Source organism: Eurosta solidaginis, chromosome 4, assembly GCF_040869045.1.
Source record: "Eurosta solidaginis isolate ZX-2024a chromosome 4, ASM4086904v1, whole genome shotgun sequence".
NCBI classification, from domain to species: domain Eukaryota; kingdom Metazoa; phylum Arthropoda; class Insecta; order Diptera; family Tephritidae; genus Eurosta; species Eurosta solidaginis.
Window position 1 is genome coordinate 35,682,675 of NC_090322.1, and position 21,358 is coordinate 35,704,032.

The following is a 21,358-nucleotide window of genomic DNA, read 5'->3' on the forward strand; positions in this document are numbered from 1 at the left end:
AAAGGTGGACCAACGAGAATTTTTCCTGGACAAACGTGGACAAACGATGGACAAACGAATGGCATTTGGTTTTTTAACGCAAACGACGGACATACGATTTAGCACAATAAAGCGAAACAAAAAATTTTTTGGGTTTTTTCGAAAAAAAATTTTTTGTTATAACTTTTTAACAAAAGGTGGACAAACGAAAATTTTTCCCGGACAAACGTGGACAAACGAATGAGATATGGTTTTTTTAATTATTGGCCCAAGTAGGTGCCAACTTCACAGAGCTGCACCCTTTATGACTTCAAAGCAGCAAAAATATGCGTTTTAAGGTTAAAACATACCCAATAAAGTATTGAACCTTCGTAATTATCTTGATTGGTCCACAGCAAGCTCGTGATCAATCAAAGTTTTAAGAAAGTTTCTAACAAACTTTCTAAAATGTATAATTAGACTTACATATATCTTTTTCTCGTGAACTTTAATATTGCTGTGAGTGGTAACCTGGGATAGAGATATATTGAAATGTTCTAAGTACGCCAACGAGAACGGATACTTCCACATAATTTCAGATTTCACCACGTTTGGTAGAGGAGCTAAAAGTTTATAGCTTGTGTGGGAGATGATCTTTGGAGGAATGTAGTCCGTTTTTGTAAGTCGCAAGTGGTGAAAAAGCTCTTGAACGCCAATTCTTTTATTGACTCATCTTTGACCAGAGGGGAAGCTTTGTTCATGTTCTTTTGGTTTAATTTAACAGCAAGAAATGTCTCGAAAATGTTTTCTTATATAGAAACGGTCAACAGTCTTTCTTAGAAAAGACTGGAGAAGGTAAATACTCACGTCAGAAAATAATGCCCAACTTTAATGCTGCGGAATTCTTAATTGAAGTCATCTATCTAAATTAAAAAGACATTTTTTATTCGGAAATCTACACAACTTACTTAGCTCAACCTTTGAACTGGCAAGTCCTTGAATTACATTTCCTAAAAAAAACATTAAAATGACTATTTGAAACTTTTTTCAGTGTAAATGCCAATTAGTAAAATGGAGTTCCATTAAAGCACTTTTTTGATTGTCATTGATGTGATGATATACAATTTCTTTAAACCCAGCAGTAACTGAGACCATTTTTTACAGGTCAGCATTTATATAGATAGCGTGTGGCAGTTTAGGACTTTTGTGAGATAGCCGACTACCGTAAGAAATAGGTGATACAATACTCAAACCTTCCTTCTTTCCTGCCAATTAGGACTTTCCGTCATGAAAAAGCAATTACGCATCAGATGATCTAAGTTCGCAATCTCATATGGTGACTCTATGTTTGGTCTTGTCCACCAGCACATTGCGTCGTCGCTTAGTAATTTTTGTACCGCATGCCGCATTCGCTATGATGAAACTCCTCTAGATCAGGGTGATATCTTAAGGTCTTGAGCTAAATATATGAAATAATTTCGGAGTGACAACCTCTATGAGAAACACATTTGGGGGTCTCTGTGGCCCCTTAAGTCAGGGCAAGTACAAGGAGGATCTCTGAGCAACTCACAAAAAAGTAAAGACACCTTTCCTCATATTAAAGTACAGTTGTATCAGCGGGGCACTGCGTTGCTGTAATGCCACACCATGTTCGCATATCACTCTACTTGCTATAGTGAGGATAACTTACAAAGCTTGGCGAGCGTCCTAGTCAAGATGCCAACCTGCGAAATACACAATATGCCTAAATGTCTTTAAGTAAGGCTAAAACGGTCGCCTTACAAAGCAAGGAGGCACACTTAAGCCGACTAGCTCCACTAAACGGGCGTTGAGCTGCCCTTGTTGTCTTGGTCAGAGGAGGGCATATGAGAGGAAGTGCTCAATACTTTCTATCTCCTCTATGTCCGTTCTGCTTCGACAGAAATCGTTTCTATGCGTTCGCCTTAAGTTTAAGACTTCTGTCCATTTTTTTGGAAGATACATGACAGGGAATGCCTTTCGAAGACTAGCTTAAATAGGTAGACGTAACAGCGTCGGAAGGGAAGAGACGTGTAAAATGAGATGGGATGCCCTAACGAAGATATTCCTAAGCTCTTGATCGTATGTAGAGGCGTTAACATTTTAATCTTCGTCCTTGGTGTAGAAATGATTAGGGCCCAACTTTGATACCAAGGAGAATAATTGATTTTATTAAAATTTTAAAATAAATAAAAAAACCATACAATACAAACAACTTCGATTCACAAAAATTTCGAGATATTTATACATTATCTGTTGATATGGTACAGTTTTGTGGTACCCTGTCACCACTCATTTGAAACTGAATAAGAATGATTAGGTATGTGGTTGTGGCGCCAGCAATCTGCAACAAAAAACAAAACCGATGGCTCTCTGTAACACAAAGCTCTTTTGAGGTAAGTTCTCACCGAATAAAGTAGTCTGCAATTGATGTTGAAGAACCCAGCTGCAGAGAAGGTAATCTTTTGATGAAGTAGCTGTAAAGAGAATTGCTCGATCTGCGAAGGAGAAAAGTACTAAAAGTTCTTTGACTATGCATATATTTGGATATAAATAGGCAAAATATTTGAGTTCAGGACTTGCTGCGTAAAGAAAATATCGGGGAACTACTTGTGCTATATTTTATGACTAAATCTTGTACAAAGAGTCGAAAAAATTGGGAGCATTATGAAGCAGGATCAGAATATCGCCAGCAGTTGGTAGGGGGAGGCAGATATATACAAGTAAAGGGGATGTATGGCAGTGTGGATTTTTGACCAGAGAATTCCACAAAACCAACTTTATAAATGGCGCCGAGAAGGGATATGTCCGTACCGGAGCTTACACAACATATTACGTAAGAGGGTAAAAGAACTAGCGAAATTTAACAGCCATCCAGTAAACATACACCATCAAAATCTCAAATGATTTGACAAAGCAAATTATATATGGTGGCCGAGCAGACACGTGTCCTGTAGGTAAGGTGGTCGTCACGGCCAACCGCTCCAGCCGCAGCGGGCTAGGGGGCTCAGAATATACCCGCGGCAGTTATGCATGTCGTAAGAGGCGACTAAAATACCAAATTGGTTCAAGGGGTTGCCAGCGCAATATATATGTTTCTTTAACAGCCGAGGCTCTGGCGACCACAAGTTCTTCATAGATCTATGGCGGTTGGGCGATATGGCTTTGAGAATTTCTTGTGGTCATACTAAATCGTTCCCGAGATGGTCGGGCTAGTGCCTTGATGGCGCTTGTTACCGGAAAGCTATCTCCCAAGTATTTCTGCTTTCTTCACCTCGCTTGACCTGGCGCTACCACCAAGCAAGTCCACGGCTACCCTGTTTACGACATGGAATGAACATACGACGCAAATATTGGACTTTCAAGTCGATATCGTAACTGCCTATCAGTAACCCTAAGCTCTTAGTGGTAACGTTCGATAACACACTTACCTTCAAGGCACATGCCCCCAAAATTGTATCTAAATTACAAGGCCACAACAAGATCCTCAAGACGTTTTCGGCAGCACTTAGGGAAGAGATAAAGGAGCGCTGCTAGTAACTTACAAAGCCATTGGCCGCTCGCTCATGTGCTACGCATCACCAGTTTGGGCGCCTGACTTATAAAACCAAAATTCTAAAAACGGCTGCAGGTCTGCTAAAATACTGCGCTCAGAGCTACCACGGGATGTCTCCTTATGACCATTAAACATCATCTAAATAGTGAGGCAAAATAGCTCAATATAAAAGGGCCTGATGGAATGCTTAGCAGACAGTTTTTGTTGAATTTTCACAAACCGGACACCCCAGAGAACACCTGCTTGATCTAGCCCCTTATCCGAGAGGTATAAGAAAACATCTTCGATAGCGCTAGGATGAGATCCTGTAGCTAGGCGCTCAGCCGATTAGTCCAGATAACCTAATCCACACAGAATCCGTAAACACCTTTGCTGGATCGCGCTCGATGAACCCCGTTATCAATTTGCACTATTCAATCCTTGTAGTAGAATAAAGCAGACTACCAAGGAAGACACGAATCACACTGGCTCAACTTCGTTCTGGATACTGTAACAGGTTAAGCTCTTACTTGTCCAAAATCAACCTCGATGTGTTCCACATGATACCAATTATCTTTTCAATTTTAATGTGGAATCTACACCTCTAACAACAGCATCCCTATGTCTAACCCCTTAATGAATTTGTACCCCTACAAGCACTTAGCTTGTGCATGATGGTGCCTACCTACAAAATGGTCGAGATGATTGAGTCCTATTCAAGTGTAAGATCATCTTACTTACCACGATGTTGTATTGATGATTGTTCGGCATACACGTCTCCAGATTATGTAGACCGTAGGCGATTTCAGTAGTCTATTAATTTGAGTATATAAAAGCCATTGTCACTGCCTAAAAACTTTCAGTCTTCTTACTCACCTTTTGTAAAGTTTCTTCGCAAAGTAATGCCAATGATAGAACATTAAACATATGCGGCAGAGATAATAAAGCGTTACTTGTCGATTGTAGAAGCTGTTCCATTGTATTTGAGTAATTATTAAAATTTATAAAAATCCAATAACTATTCGATATGATTGCCAAAAGATCATTACCGACATTTGTCAATAACGAAAACCCAAAATTTCTATTTACATGTGCCGTTAACTCCCACAAACGATTGTAGAGATCACGAATAATATGCAAACGTGTCAAATCAATATTTCGAATATAAGGGAAGCAGCTCAGAGTACCGTTATGCTGAGTTCGAAAAAAATTCTTAACTGCAGAGTTGCCATCCTGCATATGAACGTCTTCATATAGCTTCTGCTCATCCAAAATTAGTACCAATTTCTTCAAGCGTTCACGTATAATCATAATGCAGATCGTGAATTGGAAGTAACGTAACATCGTAACACAGAATGACAACATATATAAGATAAAGCAAATCGATAAGGAATTGTGTTCAAAACGATTCTGTGATGACGACTAAAATTTGGACGCACACATATGCAGAGATTGTTTTGATGGCACGTCTTATTAGCTGTTTGTGGAAGCAGCTGTAAAAAAAAAATTAATTAGGAGATAGAGGGGGTATTAGTTAAGGAAGTCTCTAGAAATATTAGATAGGTACCCGAGTTGCTTATAGACATCTGCATTCGGTTCAGTTGTACTCATACGTTTTAAAAAGGAGCCGTGACAGTTGTCCGGGATACTACTATGGTACAGGACCGAGATGAGTTTAATCTTCGAATAGTTTGACAAAATCGCAAACGATCTCAGGAACTCTCATACGATCCCCGATTGCACCACAGTTGGAATCAGGGCTTTAATATACGCTTGGCTAGATGTGGAATTCTCTGACCGCAGCACAACTGGACAACATCCCATCCATGTTGTTGTTGTTTTTGTTGTTGTATTAGCGATAAGGATACTCCCCAAAGGCTTTGGGGTTAATGGTCCTTTGTCGGATGCTGATCCGGTACCTTCCATTAAGGTACTAACTAACCCGACCATCTTTGGAACGATTTAGTATGACTACATGAAACCTTCTAGGCCATTCCGTCCTCCCACTCCCTAGATCCATGACGAACTTGGGGTGGCCAGAGCATCAGCTATTAAAGCAACAAGATTCGCCACGGGTAGGTGAGATTAACAATTGATTTGAAAAAGCTATGTATATATTGCGCTGGCAACCCCTTGAAAAGGTTGCCCTACACAAGCCCTTGAATAAATTTGGCATTTAAGTCGCCTCTTACGACGGGAATACCTGCCGCGGGTATATTCTAAGCCCCCTAACCCCCTGGGGGTAGCATCCCATCCATCGAAAACCCCCCGCCAAATCTCCCGCCCAACTTAACCGGTTCATTGCCCCAGATCATTGCCTTTCCCAACTCCGCACTCAAGGGAAGTTCTGGTGTGAAAATTGCAGAAGAGGTATACAGTTTAAGTTGGCCCAAAGCTTAAAATGCCATGTTACGAATCCTGATCAGCGGAGGACCACAGCTGACCTGCCCGCAATATCTACTGAATTTATGTTCAGCATGACATTCAATGGCAAGGTAGGTGCTGTTCTAGAAGTACCGCTGATACCAACCATCGCTATTCGTTGTACTGACACTATCGTTTTAAAAGAACTCGCCGTATTTAGTTTGTTCCATCCAAACGCTACCCTAAAAGGAGGTTTTTTTGACAATCATCTCATAATGCCAGTGAGCTGCCATTGGCGAGAGTCCCCATATCTTACGGACGGCATACCTGCAGCAGTATAAACCAATTTAAGACTTCCTAGCCCTATTCTCTACATTGAGCCTTCAGCACAGATTTTTGTCCTATAAACCTAGTTCTTGAATATTTAAACTTATCAGAAGGTACCAACGGTATCTGCATGATCAATGAAGTTCTAAAAGCGGGAATCTTATGCATCTTCGTAAAAAGAACCACCTTCATCCAGCTGGTATGACTCACCCCTGATGAGGATTTTGTAGGCCACCACTCAACAGCCAACACATTCTAGCATTACCAGAAGCTCGTTTACTATCACAGTTCAGAGTAGAGGAGATCGAGCAGTACCCTGTGATGTTCCCCTACGCACCTTGCTCTCGACTCCCTCCTTACTACTCCCTGGCTTCTCCCCACTCCGCTGGGACAATTTTGTTGCACGAAAGTTTGTAATTGAACTCCACAATACAATCCTCGACTTCCAGACCAAGCAGGACTTCAGGAAGGGCATTGCTAAACTCTACTGCGATTTCTCGAAAGAAACCCAGATTATTTGCTTCACAATCGAATGGATAGCTGCTTCCGTTGATCTGCCTTTGCAATAGGCATGCTGCTATGCTGACAATAGCCCTCCTATATCTCAATAAACCACTCCAACGTTTCCTCGGGTTGGAGGAGGAAACGATCGAGAACGTTTTGTGCTCGTGCCCTGCGTTTGCCAGGCCAAGACTCCAGCTATTAGAAGTGAGCTGTCAGATCTAGAAGCAGCAAGTGACTTGAGTCCTAGAAAGCTTCTAGTATTTGCCAAGAGGACGGAATTATTTTATAACATAGGTCCTGATTTTTGATAGGGTTTTTCAGTTTGGTCGTTAAAAATAAACTTCTTGTAATACTACGAACTCATTCAGTCTATGTGAGGTCCTCATGGATAGGCCAGTGCAACCTAACCCAACCAACGTTTCGTCACAGCTTCTACCCCCTATGGGATGAAAGAAACTTAGACCAAGGCTTTCGGTATGCAGCCCACACCAGGCAGGACATTCCTGCACAACCAAATATCGCCGGCGGTGGAGGTATGGGCTCCTAAACTAAACGGATGTTCAGTGGGTACCCAGACGATGATTGGCCTAGTAGTGAGCTGCTTGAACCACATGCAAAGGAATCACTTTGGCCATTCCCATGCGAATGGCGGTCAGAAGATTTCCCCACTCTTGTGGACTTCTACACACAGACAGAGGATTGGGACCTAAGGAAGCGAAAAGAACTGAAAATGATGTACCGGATCACAGCTAGATAGCCATGCCTTTAAACGAACCTAATAGCTTCCTGATGACATTGAACCTAATGAGCTCTTAAGCCCCATTTCCATAAGACTCCTCTAAAACCTTTGCAGTACAAGGACTACCGTTTATACACATACTTGTTACTCACCTATTATCAATATCCACATTCAACGAACGCTCAAAAATGTCGTCGATTTCTCTCACGCGGATGAAGAATGCGCTTATCTTTCGTCGATGAAGAAATGCCTCCAATAAAGTTACAATATGGGCTAATCGTATTCCAGTGAATTGTAGGAGGTCAATGAGATCACCAATACCACCAATCGCCGATGCAGTAAGTTGAAGTCTGTTCTTACCAAAGACGCCGTAAAATAAAATGGCGATAGATGCGAATAATGTGCAAATGATGTAGTATTCGAGTAGATTGCTTTTTTTATAGTCGACTTTGGTTGACGGGAGGGCGCCGATTTGCAAGGGCCTGCGCATAAAATCAATCGACTCTAATATGTCCATGTAGGGCATGCTGGTTGGAGTTTAATTCAGACGAAGTTGCTTGTTTAAATTTGTGATCCGCGAAACCAATGAATATAAGAAGGACTGGCTTTGCACTGATTGGTCTTTGAGGAATATATCGACTATTGAGAATGGGCTTTACTTTTAGTTAAAGTGACTTCCATTAGTTTGCGATTTGACTCGTCATTGATGTAAAGACAATTAAATGGTTAAACCCAGTGAAGCTTTGGAAGTAGTTCAAAAAGAACTAGTTCGTCCGCACATTCGTTCCTTTCCATTCCACTCGCTATTTAAGCTCGGCTTTAACCAACCTATCGCACAGCAGCTGCAGCGTTCAAAATGTCAGCGCTCTTAAAGCCTTACGGAAAGCGTACGACCTCCAAAAACCATTTTCTTAATCACCGCAATCTCAGACTGTTCCATTGAGCATACAGCGGATGGGATGCAATCCAGAGCTTTTTGAGTAAAAAAATTCAATAATCATTCGGAAAACTAAACCGCAAATATGAGAGTCCTCAATACAAAGTATAGACCCTACTTTCCTACGAAGATGAGTACCTTAGTCAGAGATTCACAATCTAGGTTTTCACGGACCTATCTGAAATTGCCAGTGGGGAGTGAATCTTTACAACACACCCAAACAATACATTTCCTGAACTCAGTGGGCGTGATTCAACTCGAAATTTTCGCTATCCAAAAGATATATAAATCATGGATAATATATACCAGCTTTGGCTTAAACAGGTTAAATATAGTTTGAATCGATTGCCGTCATACAACGAAATATGGTCTCCAGCCTTTCTTAAGTTGAATAGAAGGGATATTTTTGTATATGTTGAGGTACTCACTGGCACTTGCTAACTGGGGTTACTGCATCAAGGAAAGTAGTAGAATAAAATACCTCACACAGTGCAGCACCTCCTGTGAGACAGATGAACAGATCGAGGTAGAGCAAAAGTTCTCGGAAAGCTTTTTTCCGTGTGCCTACCGGAGTTTTAGAATACTCTACCTGCGGAGCTTTTTAAATATTTAAAAATGTGACAGTTTATAAGAATCGTTTTCATTGGTTAATTGAAGATTCTTGCCAGAGCGAAATGGCGCAATAGCCTAGATGCAGAAGAGACTCGCCACCATTCGACCAACCAGATGACTTGCAATCTCTTTGTTGTATAGGTGGGCAAGCGCTTAGCTCACACTGCATCTTGTAAGTGTGCAGGATTTCATTGGCAAGTTGCCATATTACTCCTTTATGATTCAAAGAACTTACGAACTTAGTATTTTTGGATCTCCAAGGTACTTATCCAAAAAAAAGAAGCAAATCTTTACTGATTAAGTAAATAGCTGAACCTGGTGTCACCGTTTAATAATGTGGAAGCACAACTGGCCTTTATGGTGTCCAAGGTAGCTTCCTCATATCCCATACTATAAAGATTTCTTTCCAACCTATTCAATCTTAACAGCAAAAGATGAGTTGTTATAGGTTCAAATGAAAGCGTGACAAGAAGGCAGTCGACACAAAAGAAGTATATGTTGAATAGCGAGTTCATTCTGCACGTTCCCCATTTGACAGGTTTTAACACTGCCCACGGAAGGAATTTAAACGGCAGGCAGCACCACAAAACCCAACCACTTCTAAAAGTACTCAGTAGGACTCCATTAAAAAATGTTTAACTTATTGGAAGTTAGAATTAGTTTCAAAACTTTGCGATTGAGTTTATTTTAGCATAGTTCCAGTACTCTTGTCAAAAACAGTGCGAAGCTGACTAGTCAATCAACTCACTATGCAAATGACTCAAAAATTTATGATGACAATAATTGCAGCTATCCATCATATGCAAAGCACGTCTCATGCCTAAAAGCCTTATTAATCCAACTGCGATAAAATTCGACGGCGAAAATTTGGTTCAATAAAGAAGGTAGGGGAGCAGGTAGCATACTTATGTACAGGCAGACGAAAATGCGCTTGACAGCATGCTCCAGTATGTATTTCGAAGCTTATGGCATGAGTTTGATTAAGCGACGACAGATACAATAAGCCTCCTTAGAAATGTAAAACATTGCAAGATCGAGTTCCTCTGATAGCATTAAGATCATAATTAACAACTTCCGATAGTGGCTTTCGAAATTATCGGCATCTGTGTTTGTGGATCTAAAGTAAGGTCCAGTTAAAACTCCATCGCTTGTAGGTTACATTTTTCTTTATTATTCACTATTCTTAAGCTTGTAAAAATGTATAAGTATGACCAAGTTCATAGCTATGGCCGCGAAGATCTACAAAGAAAGAAATACTGTTATGAGTAGAAAGTCAAAGTGATCAATGGGACTACTGTAAGAGGACTTGAAATATTCTATCCATGCCCAATATTGAAAACTCTTCGTTATCTAATCTAATCTAATCTAATATCTAATATCTATCTAATATTCTATTCTAATATATATTATAAATGGGAAAGTTTGGATGTTAAGATGTTTGGATGTTTGGATGTTTGGATGTTTGTCCAGACGTTTGTCTTTGTGACTCAATAACGCAAGAACGGCTGGACCGATTTGGATGAAATTTTGCACACATATAGCCAATAGTCTAGAAGGATCTACTAGCTATATATTTTTCAAAAGGGGCGTGGTCCCCGCCCCCTAGGAACAGTTATAATGTAATTATTATATTTTTTCGTCTTTGCGACTGAATCACGCCAGAATGGCTACACGGATTTTGATGAAATTTGGGACACAGACAGTAGTCTACTAGCGAAATTTTTTTCGAACATGGAAAGAGGGGTGGGGGTCCCACGACCCTTCGAGAAATTATTTTTCATAATTTTTACACATTATAACTTTACGTATACTGGCCTTCACCAATATCACAGACTCAAGGGGTCAAATAAGTCGAGGGCTTACAAAGTAAGCAGTGACACCCTACTCCCGCCCCCTTTATCTCCCCCTCTGGTGTAAAATCCATAAATTGTTATAACTCAATCTAAATTTTCTCCTAAATCAATAGTTTTTGGCATCTGGTACATACAGAACGAGATCTAGACAATTTTGGAGGAACGATCAGTGGTCCTCTCCTCTACTCCCGCCATCCGCCCTCCATCAATTGTTTTTATTAGCACGCTTTTATTAGCTTTACCTGTATGTTTCTATGTACCTTTTTATTCGCTCCAATGCGCCTGCTGCCTTATTAACATGGTTTTATAATTAGCTTCACCTTATTTGTAATCCCGTAAGGGTCATATCGAGACCCTTCCGCGATCATTTCTGGATGGTTTTCGGGATCGGTCCGGGATTACGCCGGGGTAATTTCGGGACTTTTTCAGGACTATTTCGGGATCATTTTGGGACCCTTCCGGGATCATTTCTGTATAGTTTTCGGGATCCGTCCGGGATCCCGTCGGGGTTATTCTGGGACATTTTCGGGACTATTCCGGAATCATTTCGGGACTATTTCGCGATCATTTGGGGACCCTTCCGGCATCATTTCTGGATGGTTTTCGGGATCCGTGCGGGATCTCGTCGGGGTCATATGGGGACTTTTTCGGGATCATTTGGGGGCTCTTCCGGCATCATTTCTGGATGATTTTCGGGATCCGTCCGGGATATCGTCGGGGTCATTTGGGGACTTTTTCGGGATCATTTGGGGGCTCTTCCGGCATCATTTCTGGATGGTTTTCGGGATCCGTCCGGGATCTCGTCGGGGTCATTTGGGGACTTTTTCGGGATCATTTTGGGGCTCATCCGGCATCATTTCTGGATGGTTTTCGGGATCCGTCCGGGATCCCGTCGGGGTCATTTCGGGACTTTTTCGCGACTAATACGGGATCATTTGGGAACCCTTTCGGCATCATTTCTGGACGGGTTTCGGGATCCGTCCGGGATCCCGTCGGGGTCATTTCGGGATTTTTTCGCGACTAATACGGGATCATTTGGGAACCCTTTCGGCATCATTTCTGGATGGTTTTCGGGATCCGTCCGGGATCCCATTAGGGTAATTTCGGGACTATTAGGGGATCATTTGGCAACCTTTCCGGCATCATTTCTGGATAATTTTCGGGATCCGTCCGGGATGCCGACGAGGTCATTTTGGGACTATTTCGGGATCATTTGGGATACCTACCGGCATCATTTCTGGATGGTTTTTGGGATTCGTCCGGGATCCCGTCGTGGTCCTTTCGGGACTTTTTTTCGACTAATACGGGATCATTTGCGGACCCTTTCGGCATCATTTCTGGATAGTTGTCGGGATCCCGTCACGGTCATTTCGGGACTATTAGGGGATAATTTGAGGACATTTCCGGCATCATTTCTGTATTGTTTTCGGAATCCTTTCGGGATCCCGTCAGGGTCATTTTGGGACTTTTTCGGGGCTAATGGGGATCCTCTAGGGGTCGTTTCGTGACTTTTTCTGTTTTATTTCGGGATCATTTGAGGACCCTTCCGGCATAATTTCTTGATGGTTTGCCGGATCCATCAGGGTCATTTCGGGACCATTTTGGGATCATTTGGGGACCCTTCCGAGATCATTTCTGGATCCGTCCGGGATGCCGTAGGAGCCATTTCGGGATTTTTTGTTACTTTTCCGGGATAGTTTTTGCACCCTTCCGGGATCATTTCTGGATCTGTGCGGGATCCCATCTGGGTCATTTCCGGACTATTTCGGGATCATTTTGGGATCCTTCCGGAATCATTTCTGTATGGTTTTCGCGATCCGTCGTTGATTCCCTCGGAGTCATTTCGGAACCTTTTCTGGAGTATGTCGGGGTCATTTGGGGACTTTTTCGGGATCATATGGGGCTCTTCCGGCATCATTTCTGGATGGTTTTCGGGATCCGTGCGGGATCTCGTCGGGGTCATTTGGGGACTTTTTCGGGATCATTTGAGGGCTCTTCCGGCATCATTTCTGGATGGTTTTCGGGATGCGTCCGGGATCCCATCAGGGTAATTTCGGGACTATTAGGGGATCATTTGTGGACCTTTCCGGCATCATTTCTGGATAATTTTCGGGATGCGTCCGGGATATCGTCCGGGTCATTTGGGGACTTTTTCGGGATCATTTGGGGGCTCTTCCGGCATCATTTCTGGATGGTTTTCGGGATGCGTCCGGGATCCCATCAGGGTAATTTCGGGACTATTAGGGGATCATTTGTGGACCTTTCCGGCATCATTTCTGGATAATTTTCGGTATCCGTCCGGGATGCCGACGAGGTCATTTCGGGATTATTTCGGGATCATTTGGGATACCTACCGGCATCATTTCTGGATGGTTTTTGGGATTCGTCCGGGATCCCGTCGGGGTCATTTCGGGACTTTTTCTCGACTAATACGGGATCATTTGCGGACCCTTTCGGCATAATTTCTGGATAGTTGTCGGGATCCGTTCGGGATCCCGTCACGGTCATTTCGGAACTATTAGGGGATCATTTGAGGACCTTTCCAGCAGCATTTCTGGATAGTTTTTGGAATCCTTTCGGGATACCGTCAGGGTCATTTCGGGGCTTTTTCGGGATCATTTAAGGATGGCTTTCAGGATTCGTCCGGGAACCCGTCAGGGTAATTTCTGGACTTTTCCGAGACTATTTCGGGATCATTTTGGGACCTTCCCAAGATCATTTCTGGATGGATTTCGGGATTTGTCCGGGATGCCCTCAGGGTCATTTTGAGACTATTGGGTGAGCATTTGAGGACCGTTCTGACATCATTTCTGGATGGTTTTTGGGATTCGTCCGGCATCACGTCGGGGTCATTTCGGGACTTTTTCTCGACTAATACGGGATCATTTGCGGGCCCTTTCGGTATCATTTCTGGATAGTTGTCAGGATCCGTTCGGGATCCCGTCAGGGTCTTTTCGGAACTATTGGGAGATCATTTGAGGATCTTTCCGGCATCATTTCTGGTTAGTTTTCGGGATCCTTTCCGGGTCACATCAGGGTCATTTCGGGACTTTTTCGGCATCATTTAAGATTGGTTTTCAGGATTCGTCCGGGATCCGTCAGGGTAATTTCTGGACTTTTCCCAGACTATTTCGGGATAATTTTGGGACCCTCCCAAGATCATTTCTGGATGGATTTCGGGATCTGTCCGGGACGCCGTCAGGGTCATTTTGGGACTATTAGGTGATCATTTGAGGACCTTTTCGGCATCACTTCTGGATGGTTTTCGGTATCCGCTCAGGATCCCGTCGGAATTATCGCGGGACTTTTTCGGGATCATTTGGTGTCCCTTCCGGCATCATTTCTGGATGGTTTTTGGGATTCGTCCGGCATCCCGTCGGGTTCATTTCGGGACTTTTTCTCGACTAATACGGGATCATTTGTGGGCCCTTTCGGCATCATTTCTAGATAGTTGTCGGGATCCGTTCGGGATCCCGTCAGGGTCTTTTCGGAACTATTAGGTGATCATTTGAGGACATTTCCGGCATCATTTCTGGATAGTTTTCGGGATCCTTTCGGGGTCCAGTCAGGGTCATTTCGGGACTTTTTCGGGATCATTTAGAGATGGCTTTCAGGATTCGTCCGGGAACCCGTCAGGGTAATTTCTGAACTTTTCCGAGACTATTTCGGGATAATTTTGGGACCTTCCCAAGATCATTTCTGGATGGATTTTGGGATCAGTCCGGGATGCCGTCAGGGTCATTTTGGTATTAGGTGATCATTTCAGGACCTTTCCGGCATCACTTCTGGATGGTTTTCGGTATCCGATCAGGATCCCCTCGGAATCATTGCGGAACTTTTTCGGGATCATTTGGGGTCCCTCCCAAGATCATTTCTGGATGGATTTCGGGATCTGTCCGGGATCCCGTCAGGGTCATTTAGGGGTGCGTTCGAGATCCCGTCAGGGTCATTTCGGGATTTCTTCGGGACTATATCGGGATCATTTCTGGATGGTTTATGGGATCCGTCCATGACCCCTTAAGGGTCATTTCGGGACTATTAGGTGATCATTTGAGGACCTTTCCGGCATCACTTCTGGATGATTTTCGGTATCCGTTCGGGATCCCGTCGGAATCAATGCGGGACTTTTACGGAATCATTTGGGATTCCTTCCGGCATCATATCTGGATGGTTTTCGGGATTTGTCCGGGATCCCGTCGGGGTTATTTCGGGACCTTTTCGGGGCTTATACGGGATCATTTGGGGATCCTCTAGGGGTCGTTTCGTGACTTTTTCTGTATTATTTCGGGATCATTTTGGGACCCTTTCGGCATAATTTCTTGATGGTTTACCGGATCCATCAGGGTCATTTCGGGACCATTTTGGGATCATTTGGGGACCCTTCCGAGATCATTTCTGGATCCGTCCGGGATGCCGTAGGAGCCATTTCGGGATTTTTTGTTACTTTTCCGGGATAGTTTTTGCACCCTTCCGGGATCATTTCTGGATCTGTGCGGGATCCCATCTGGGTCAATTCCGGACTATTTCGGGATCATTTTGGAATCCTTCCGGAATCATTTCTGTATGGTTTTCGCGATCCATCGTGGATCCCCTCGGAGCCATTTCGGAACTTTTTCTGGAGTTAGTCGGGATAATTTAGGGACCCTTCCTGGATATTTTCTGGATGGTTTTTGAGATCCGCCCGGGAGCCCGTCAGGGTCATTTCGGAACCTTTTCGGGATCATTTTGGAACACCTTCAGGGATCATTTCTGTGTGGTTCTCTACATACGTCTAGAATCGTGTCGCTCTCATTTCGGGTTTTTTTGGGACTATTCGGGGAACTTTTGGAGACCCTTTCGGGGCATTTCTGGATGGTTTTCGGGATCCGTCCGCGGTAGCGTTGGGGTCATTTCGTAGCTTTTTCTGGATAATTTCGGGATCATTTGGGATCCAATCAGGTTATCAGCTCATTTAGTTGTTTTTTTTTACTCAATTACAAAAATAAAATGCATTAGACAGAAAACAAAATTTTAAACAGATAATAAGCAGGCTAACGCGAATAGCCCATATATTTAAAATTTTCCTTGCGGACGGGGCCGCGGGTAAAGGCTAGTATATTATAAATGGGAAAGTTTGGATGTTTGGATGTTTGTCCAGACGTTTGTCTTTGTGACTCAATAACGCAAGAACGGCTTGACCGATTTGGATGAAATTTTGCACACATATAGCCAATAGTCTAGAAGGATCTACTAGCTATATATTTTTCAAAAGGGGCGTGGTCCCCGCCCCCTAGGAACAGTTATAATTTAATTATTATATTTTTTCGTCTTTGCGACTGAATCACGCCAGAATGGCTACACGGGATTTTGATGAAATTTGTGGGGGTCCCCCGACCCCTTCGAGAAATTATTTTTCATAATTTTTACACATTATAACTTTACGTATACTGGCCTTCACCAATATCACAGACTCAAGGGGTCAAATAAGTCGAGGGCTTACAAAGTAAGCAGTGACACCCTCCGCCCGCCCCCCTTTATCTCCCCTCTGGTGTAAAATCCATAAATTGTTATAACTCAATATAAATTTTCTCCTAAATCAATAGTTTTTCGTATCTGGTACATACAGAACGAGATCTAGAAAATTTTGGAGGAACGATCAGTGGTCCTCTCCTCTACTCCCGCCATCCGCCCTCCATCAATTGTTTTTATTAGCACGCTTTTATTAGCTTTACCTGTATGTTTCTATCTAACTTTTTATTCGCTCCAATGCGCCTGCTGCCTTATTAACATGGTTTTATAATTAGCTTCACCTTATTTGTAATCCCGTAAGGCTCATATCGAGACCCTTCCGGGATCATTTCTGGATGGTTTTCGGGATCGGTCCGGGATTACGCCGGGGTAATTTCGGGACTTTTTCGGGACTATTTCGGGATCATTTTGGGACCCTTCCGGGATCATTTCTGTATAGTTTACGGGATCCGTCCGGGATCCCGTCGGGTTTATTTTGGAACATTTTCGGGACTATTCCGGAATCATTTCGGGACTATTTCGCGATCATTTGGGGACCCTTCCGGCATCATTTCTGGATGGTTTTCGGGATCCGTGCGGGATCTCGTCGGGGTCATATGGGGACTTTTTCGAGATCATTTGGGGGCTCTTCCGGCATCATTTCTGGATGATTTTCGGGATCCGTCCGGGATATCGTCGGGGTCATTTGGGGACTTTTTCGGGATCATTTGGGGGCTCTTCCGGCATCATTTCTGGATGGTTTTCGGGATCCGTCCGGGATCTCGTCGGGGTCATTTGGGGACTTTTTCGGGATCATTTTGGGGCTCATCCGGCATCATTTCTGGATGGTTTTCGGGATCCGTCCGGGATCCCGTCGGGGTCATTTCGGGACTTTTTCGCGACTAATACGGGATCATTTGGGAACCCTTTCGGCATCATTTCTGGACGGTTTTCGGGATCCGTCCGGGATCCCGTCGGGGTCATTTCGGGATTTTTTCGCGACTAATACGGGATCATTTGGGAACCCTTTCGGCATCATTTCTGGATGGTTTTCGGGATCCGTCCGGGATCCCATTAGGGTAATTTCGGGACTATTAGGGGATCATTTGGCAACCTTTCCGGCATCATTTCTGGATAATTTTCGGGATCCGTCCGGGATGCCGACGAGGTCATTTTGGGACTATTTCGGGATCATTTGGGATACCTACCGGCATCATTTCTGGATGGTTTTTGGGATTCGTCCGGGATCCCGTCGTGGTCCTTTCGGGACTTTTTTTCGACTAATACGGGATCATTTGCGGACCCTTTCGGCATCATTTCTGGATAGTTGTCGGGATCCCGTCACGGTCATTTCGGGACTATTAGGGGATAATTTGAGGACATTTCCGGCATCATTTCTGTATTGTTTTCGGAATCCTTTCGGGATCCCGTCAGGGTCATTTTGGGACTTTTTCGGGGCTAATGGGGATCCTCTAGGGGTCGTTTCGTGACTTTTTCTGTTTTATTTCGGGATCATTTGAGGACCCTTCCGGCATAATTTCTTGATGGTTTGCCGGATCCATCAGGGTCATTTCGGGACCATTTTGGGATCATTTGGGGACCCTTCCGAGATCATTTCTGGATCCGTCCGGGATGCCGTAGGAGCCATTTCGGGATTTTTTGTTACTTTTCCGGGATAGTTTTTGCACCCTTCCGGGATCATTTCTGGATCTGTGCGGGATCCCATCTGGGTCATTTCCGGACTATTTCGGTATCATTTTGGGATCCTTCCGGAATCATTTCTGTATGGTTTTCGCGATCCGTCGTTGATTCCCTCGGAGTCATTTCGGAACCTTTTCTGGAGTATGTCGGGGTCATTTGGGGACTTTTTCGGGATCATATGGGGCTCTTCCGGCATCATTTCTGGATGGTTTTCGGGATCCGTGCGGGATCTCGTCGGGGTCATTTGGGGACTTTTTCGGGATCATTTGAGGGCTCTTCCGGCATCATTTCTGGATGGTTTTCGGGATGCGTCCGGGATCCCATCAGGGTAATTTCGGGACTATTAGGGGATCATTTGTGGACCTTTCCGGCATCATTTCTGGATAATTTTCGGGATGCGTCCGGGATATCGTCCGGGTCATTTGGGGACTTTTTCGGGATCATTTGGGGGCTCTTCCGGCATCATTTCTGGATGGTTTTCGGGATGCGTCCGGGATCCCATCAGGGTAATTTCGGGACTATTAGGGGATCATTTGTGGACCTTTCCGGCATCATTTCTGGATAATTTTCGGTATCCGTCCGGGATGCCGACGAGGTCATTTCGGGATTATTTCGGGATCATTTGGGATACCTACCGGCATCATTTCTGGATGGTTTTTGGGATTCGTCCGGGATCCCGTCGGGGTCATTTCGGGACTTTTTCTCGACTAATACGGGATCATTTGCGGACCCTTTCGGCATAATTTCTGGATAGTTGTCGGGATCCGTTCGGGATCCCGTCACGGTCATTTCGGAACTATTAGGGGATCATTTGAGGACCTTTCCAGCAGCATTTCTGGATAGTTTTTGGAATCCTTTCGGGATACCGTCAGGGTCATTTCGGGGCTTTTTCGGGATCATTTAAGGATGGCTTTCAGGATTCGTCCGGGAACCCGTCAGGGTAATTTCTGGACTTTTCCGAGACTATTTCGGGATCATTTTGGGACCTTCCCAAGATCATTTCTGGATGGATTTCGGGATTTGTCCGGGATGCCCTCAGGGTCATTTTGAGACTATTGGGTGAGCATTTGAGGACCGTTCCGACATCATTTCTGGATGGTTTTTGGGATTCGTCCGGCATCACGTCGGGGTCATTTCGGGACTTTTTCTCGACTAATACGGGATCATTTGCGGGCCCTTTCGGTATCATTTCTGGATAGTTGTCAGGATCCGTTCGGGATCCCGTCAGGGTCTTTTCGGAACTATTGGGAGATCATTTGAGGATCTTTCCGGCATCATTTCTGGTTAGTTTTCGGGATCCTTTCCGGGTCACATCAGGGTCATTTCGGGACTTTTTCGGCATCATTTAAGATTGGTTTTCAGGATTCGTCCGGGATCCGTCAGGGTAATTTCTGGACTTTTCCCAGACTATTTCGGGATAATTTTGGGACCCTCCCAAGATCATTTCTGGATGGATTTCGGGATCTGTCCGGGACGCCGTCAGGGTCATTTTGGGACTATTAGGTGATCATTTGAGGACCTTTTCGGCATCACTTCTGGATGGTTTTCGGTATCCGCTCAGGATCCCGTCGGAATTATCGCGGGACTTTTTCGGGATCATTTGGTGTCCCTTCCGGCATCATTTCTGGATGGTTTTTGGGATTCGTCCGGCATCCCGTCGGGTTCATTTCGGGACTTTTTCTCGACTAATACGGGATCATTTGTGGGCCCTTTCGGCATCATTTCTAGATAGTTGTCGGGATCCGTTCGGGATCCCGTCAGGGTCTTTTCGGAACTATTAGGTGATCATTTGAGGACATTTCCGGCATCATTTCTGGATAGTTTTCGGGATCCTTTCGGGGTCCAGTCAGGGTCATTTCGGGACTTTTTCGGGATCATTTAGAGATGGCTTTCAGGATTCGTCCGGGAACCCGTCAGGGTAATTTCTGAACTTTTCCGAGACTATTTCGGGATAATTTTGGGACCTTCCCAAGATCATTTCTGGATGGATTTTGGGATCAGTCCGGGATGCCGTCAGGGTCATTTTGGTATTAGGTGATCATTTCAGGACCTTTCCGGCATCACTTCTGGATGGTTTTCGGTATCCGATCAGGATCCCCTCGGAATCATTGCGGAACTTTTTCGGGATCATTTGGGGTCCCTCCCAAGATCATTTCTGGATGGATTTCGGGATCTGTCCGGGATCCCGTCAGGGTCATTTAGGGGTGCGTTCGAGATCCCGTCAGGGTCATTTCGGGATTTCTTCGGGACTATATCGGGATCATTTCTGGATGGTTTATGGGATCCGTCCATGACCCCTTAAGGGTCATTTCGGGACTATTAGGTGATCATTTGAGGACCTTTCCGGCATCACTTCTGGATGATTTTCGGTATCCGTTCGGGATCCCGTCGGAATCAATGCGGGACTTTTACGGAATCATTTGGGATTCCTTCCGGCATCATATCTGGATGGTTTTCGGGATTTGTCCGGGATCCCGTCGGGGTTATTTCGGGACCTTTTCGGGGCTTATACGGGATCATTTGGGGATCCTCTAGGGGTCGTTTCGTGACTTTTTCTGTATTATTTCGGGATCATTTTGGGACCCTTTCGGCATAATTTCTTGATGGTTTACCGGATCCATCAGGGTCATTTCGGGACCATTTTGGGATCATTTGGGGACCCTTCCGAGATCATTTCTGGATCCGTCCGGGATGCCGTAGGAGCCATTTCGGGATTTTTTGTTACTTTTCCGGGATAGTTTTTGCACCCTTCCGGGATCATTTCTGGATCTGTGCAGGATCCCATCTGGGTCAATTCCGGACTATTTCGGGATCATTTTGGAATCCTTCCGGAATCATTTCTGTATGGTTTTCGCGATCCATCGTGGATCCCCTCGGAGCCATTTCGGAACTTTTTCTGGAGTTAGTCGGGATAATTTAGGGACCCTTCCTGGATATTTTCTGGATGGTTTTTGAGATCCGCCCGGGAGCCCGTCAGGGTCATTTCGGAACCTTTTCGGGATCATTTTGGAACACCTTCAGGGATCATTTCTGTGTGGTTCTCTACATACGTCTAGAATCGTGTCGCTCTCATTTCGGGTTTTTTTGGGACTATTCGGGGAACTTTTGGAGACCCTTTCGGGGCATTTCTGGATGGTTTTCGGGATCCGTCCGCGGTAGCGTTGGGGTCATTTCGTAGCTTTTTCTGGATAATTTCGGGATCATTTGGGATCGAATCAGGTTATCAGCTCATTTAGTTGTTTTTTTTTACTCAATTACAAAAATAAAATGCATTAGACAGAAAACAAAATTTTAAACAGATAATAAGCAGGCTAACGCGAATA

The 21,358-nt window shown here is 44.2% G+C and overlaps 1 protein-coding gene across 1 annotated transcript; it reads right to left on the reverse strand.

The window, feature by feature from the left end:
- Positions 1-2,203: 2,203 nt before the first annotated feature.
- On the reverse strand, positions 2,204-4,822 carry LOC137247582 (putative gustatory receptor 2a). Its single transcript, XM_067778566.1, has 4 exons — positions 4,388-4,822; positions 4,253-4,324; positions 2,385-2,474; positions 2,204-2,320 (listed from the first exon to the last, which is right to left on the reverse strand). The coding sequence occupies exons 1-4, from the start codon at positions 4,820-4,822 to the stop codon at positions 2,219-2,221; spliced, it is 699 nt and encodes a 232-aa protein (XP_067634667.1). The 3' UTR covers positions 2,204-2,218.
- Positions 4,823-21,358: the final 16,536 nt, after the last annotated feature.

Excerpts from the sequence above, each read along its gene's own strand:
- LOC137247582 (XM_067778566.1), bottom strand. The coding sequence starts at position 4,822 with ATGATTATACGTGAACGCTTGAAGAAATTGGTACTAATTTTGGATGAG. Across the intron at positions 4,325-4,387 it reads GCGAAGAAACTTTACAAAAG|ACTACTGAAATCGCCTACGG; the intron begins GTGAGTAAGAAG and ends TCAAATTAATAG. Across the intron at positions 2,475-4,252 it reads ATCATCAATACAACATCGTG|ATCGAGCAATTCTCTTTACA; the intron begins GTAAGTAAGATG and ends TCTCCTTCGCAG.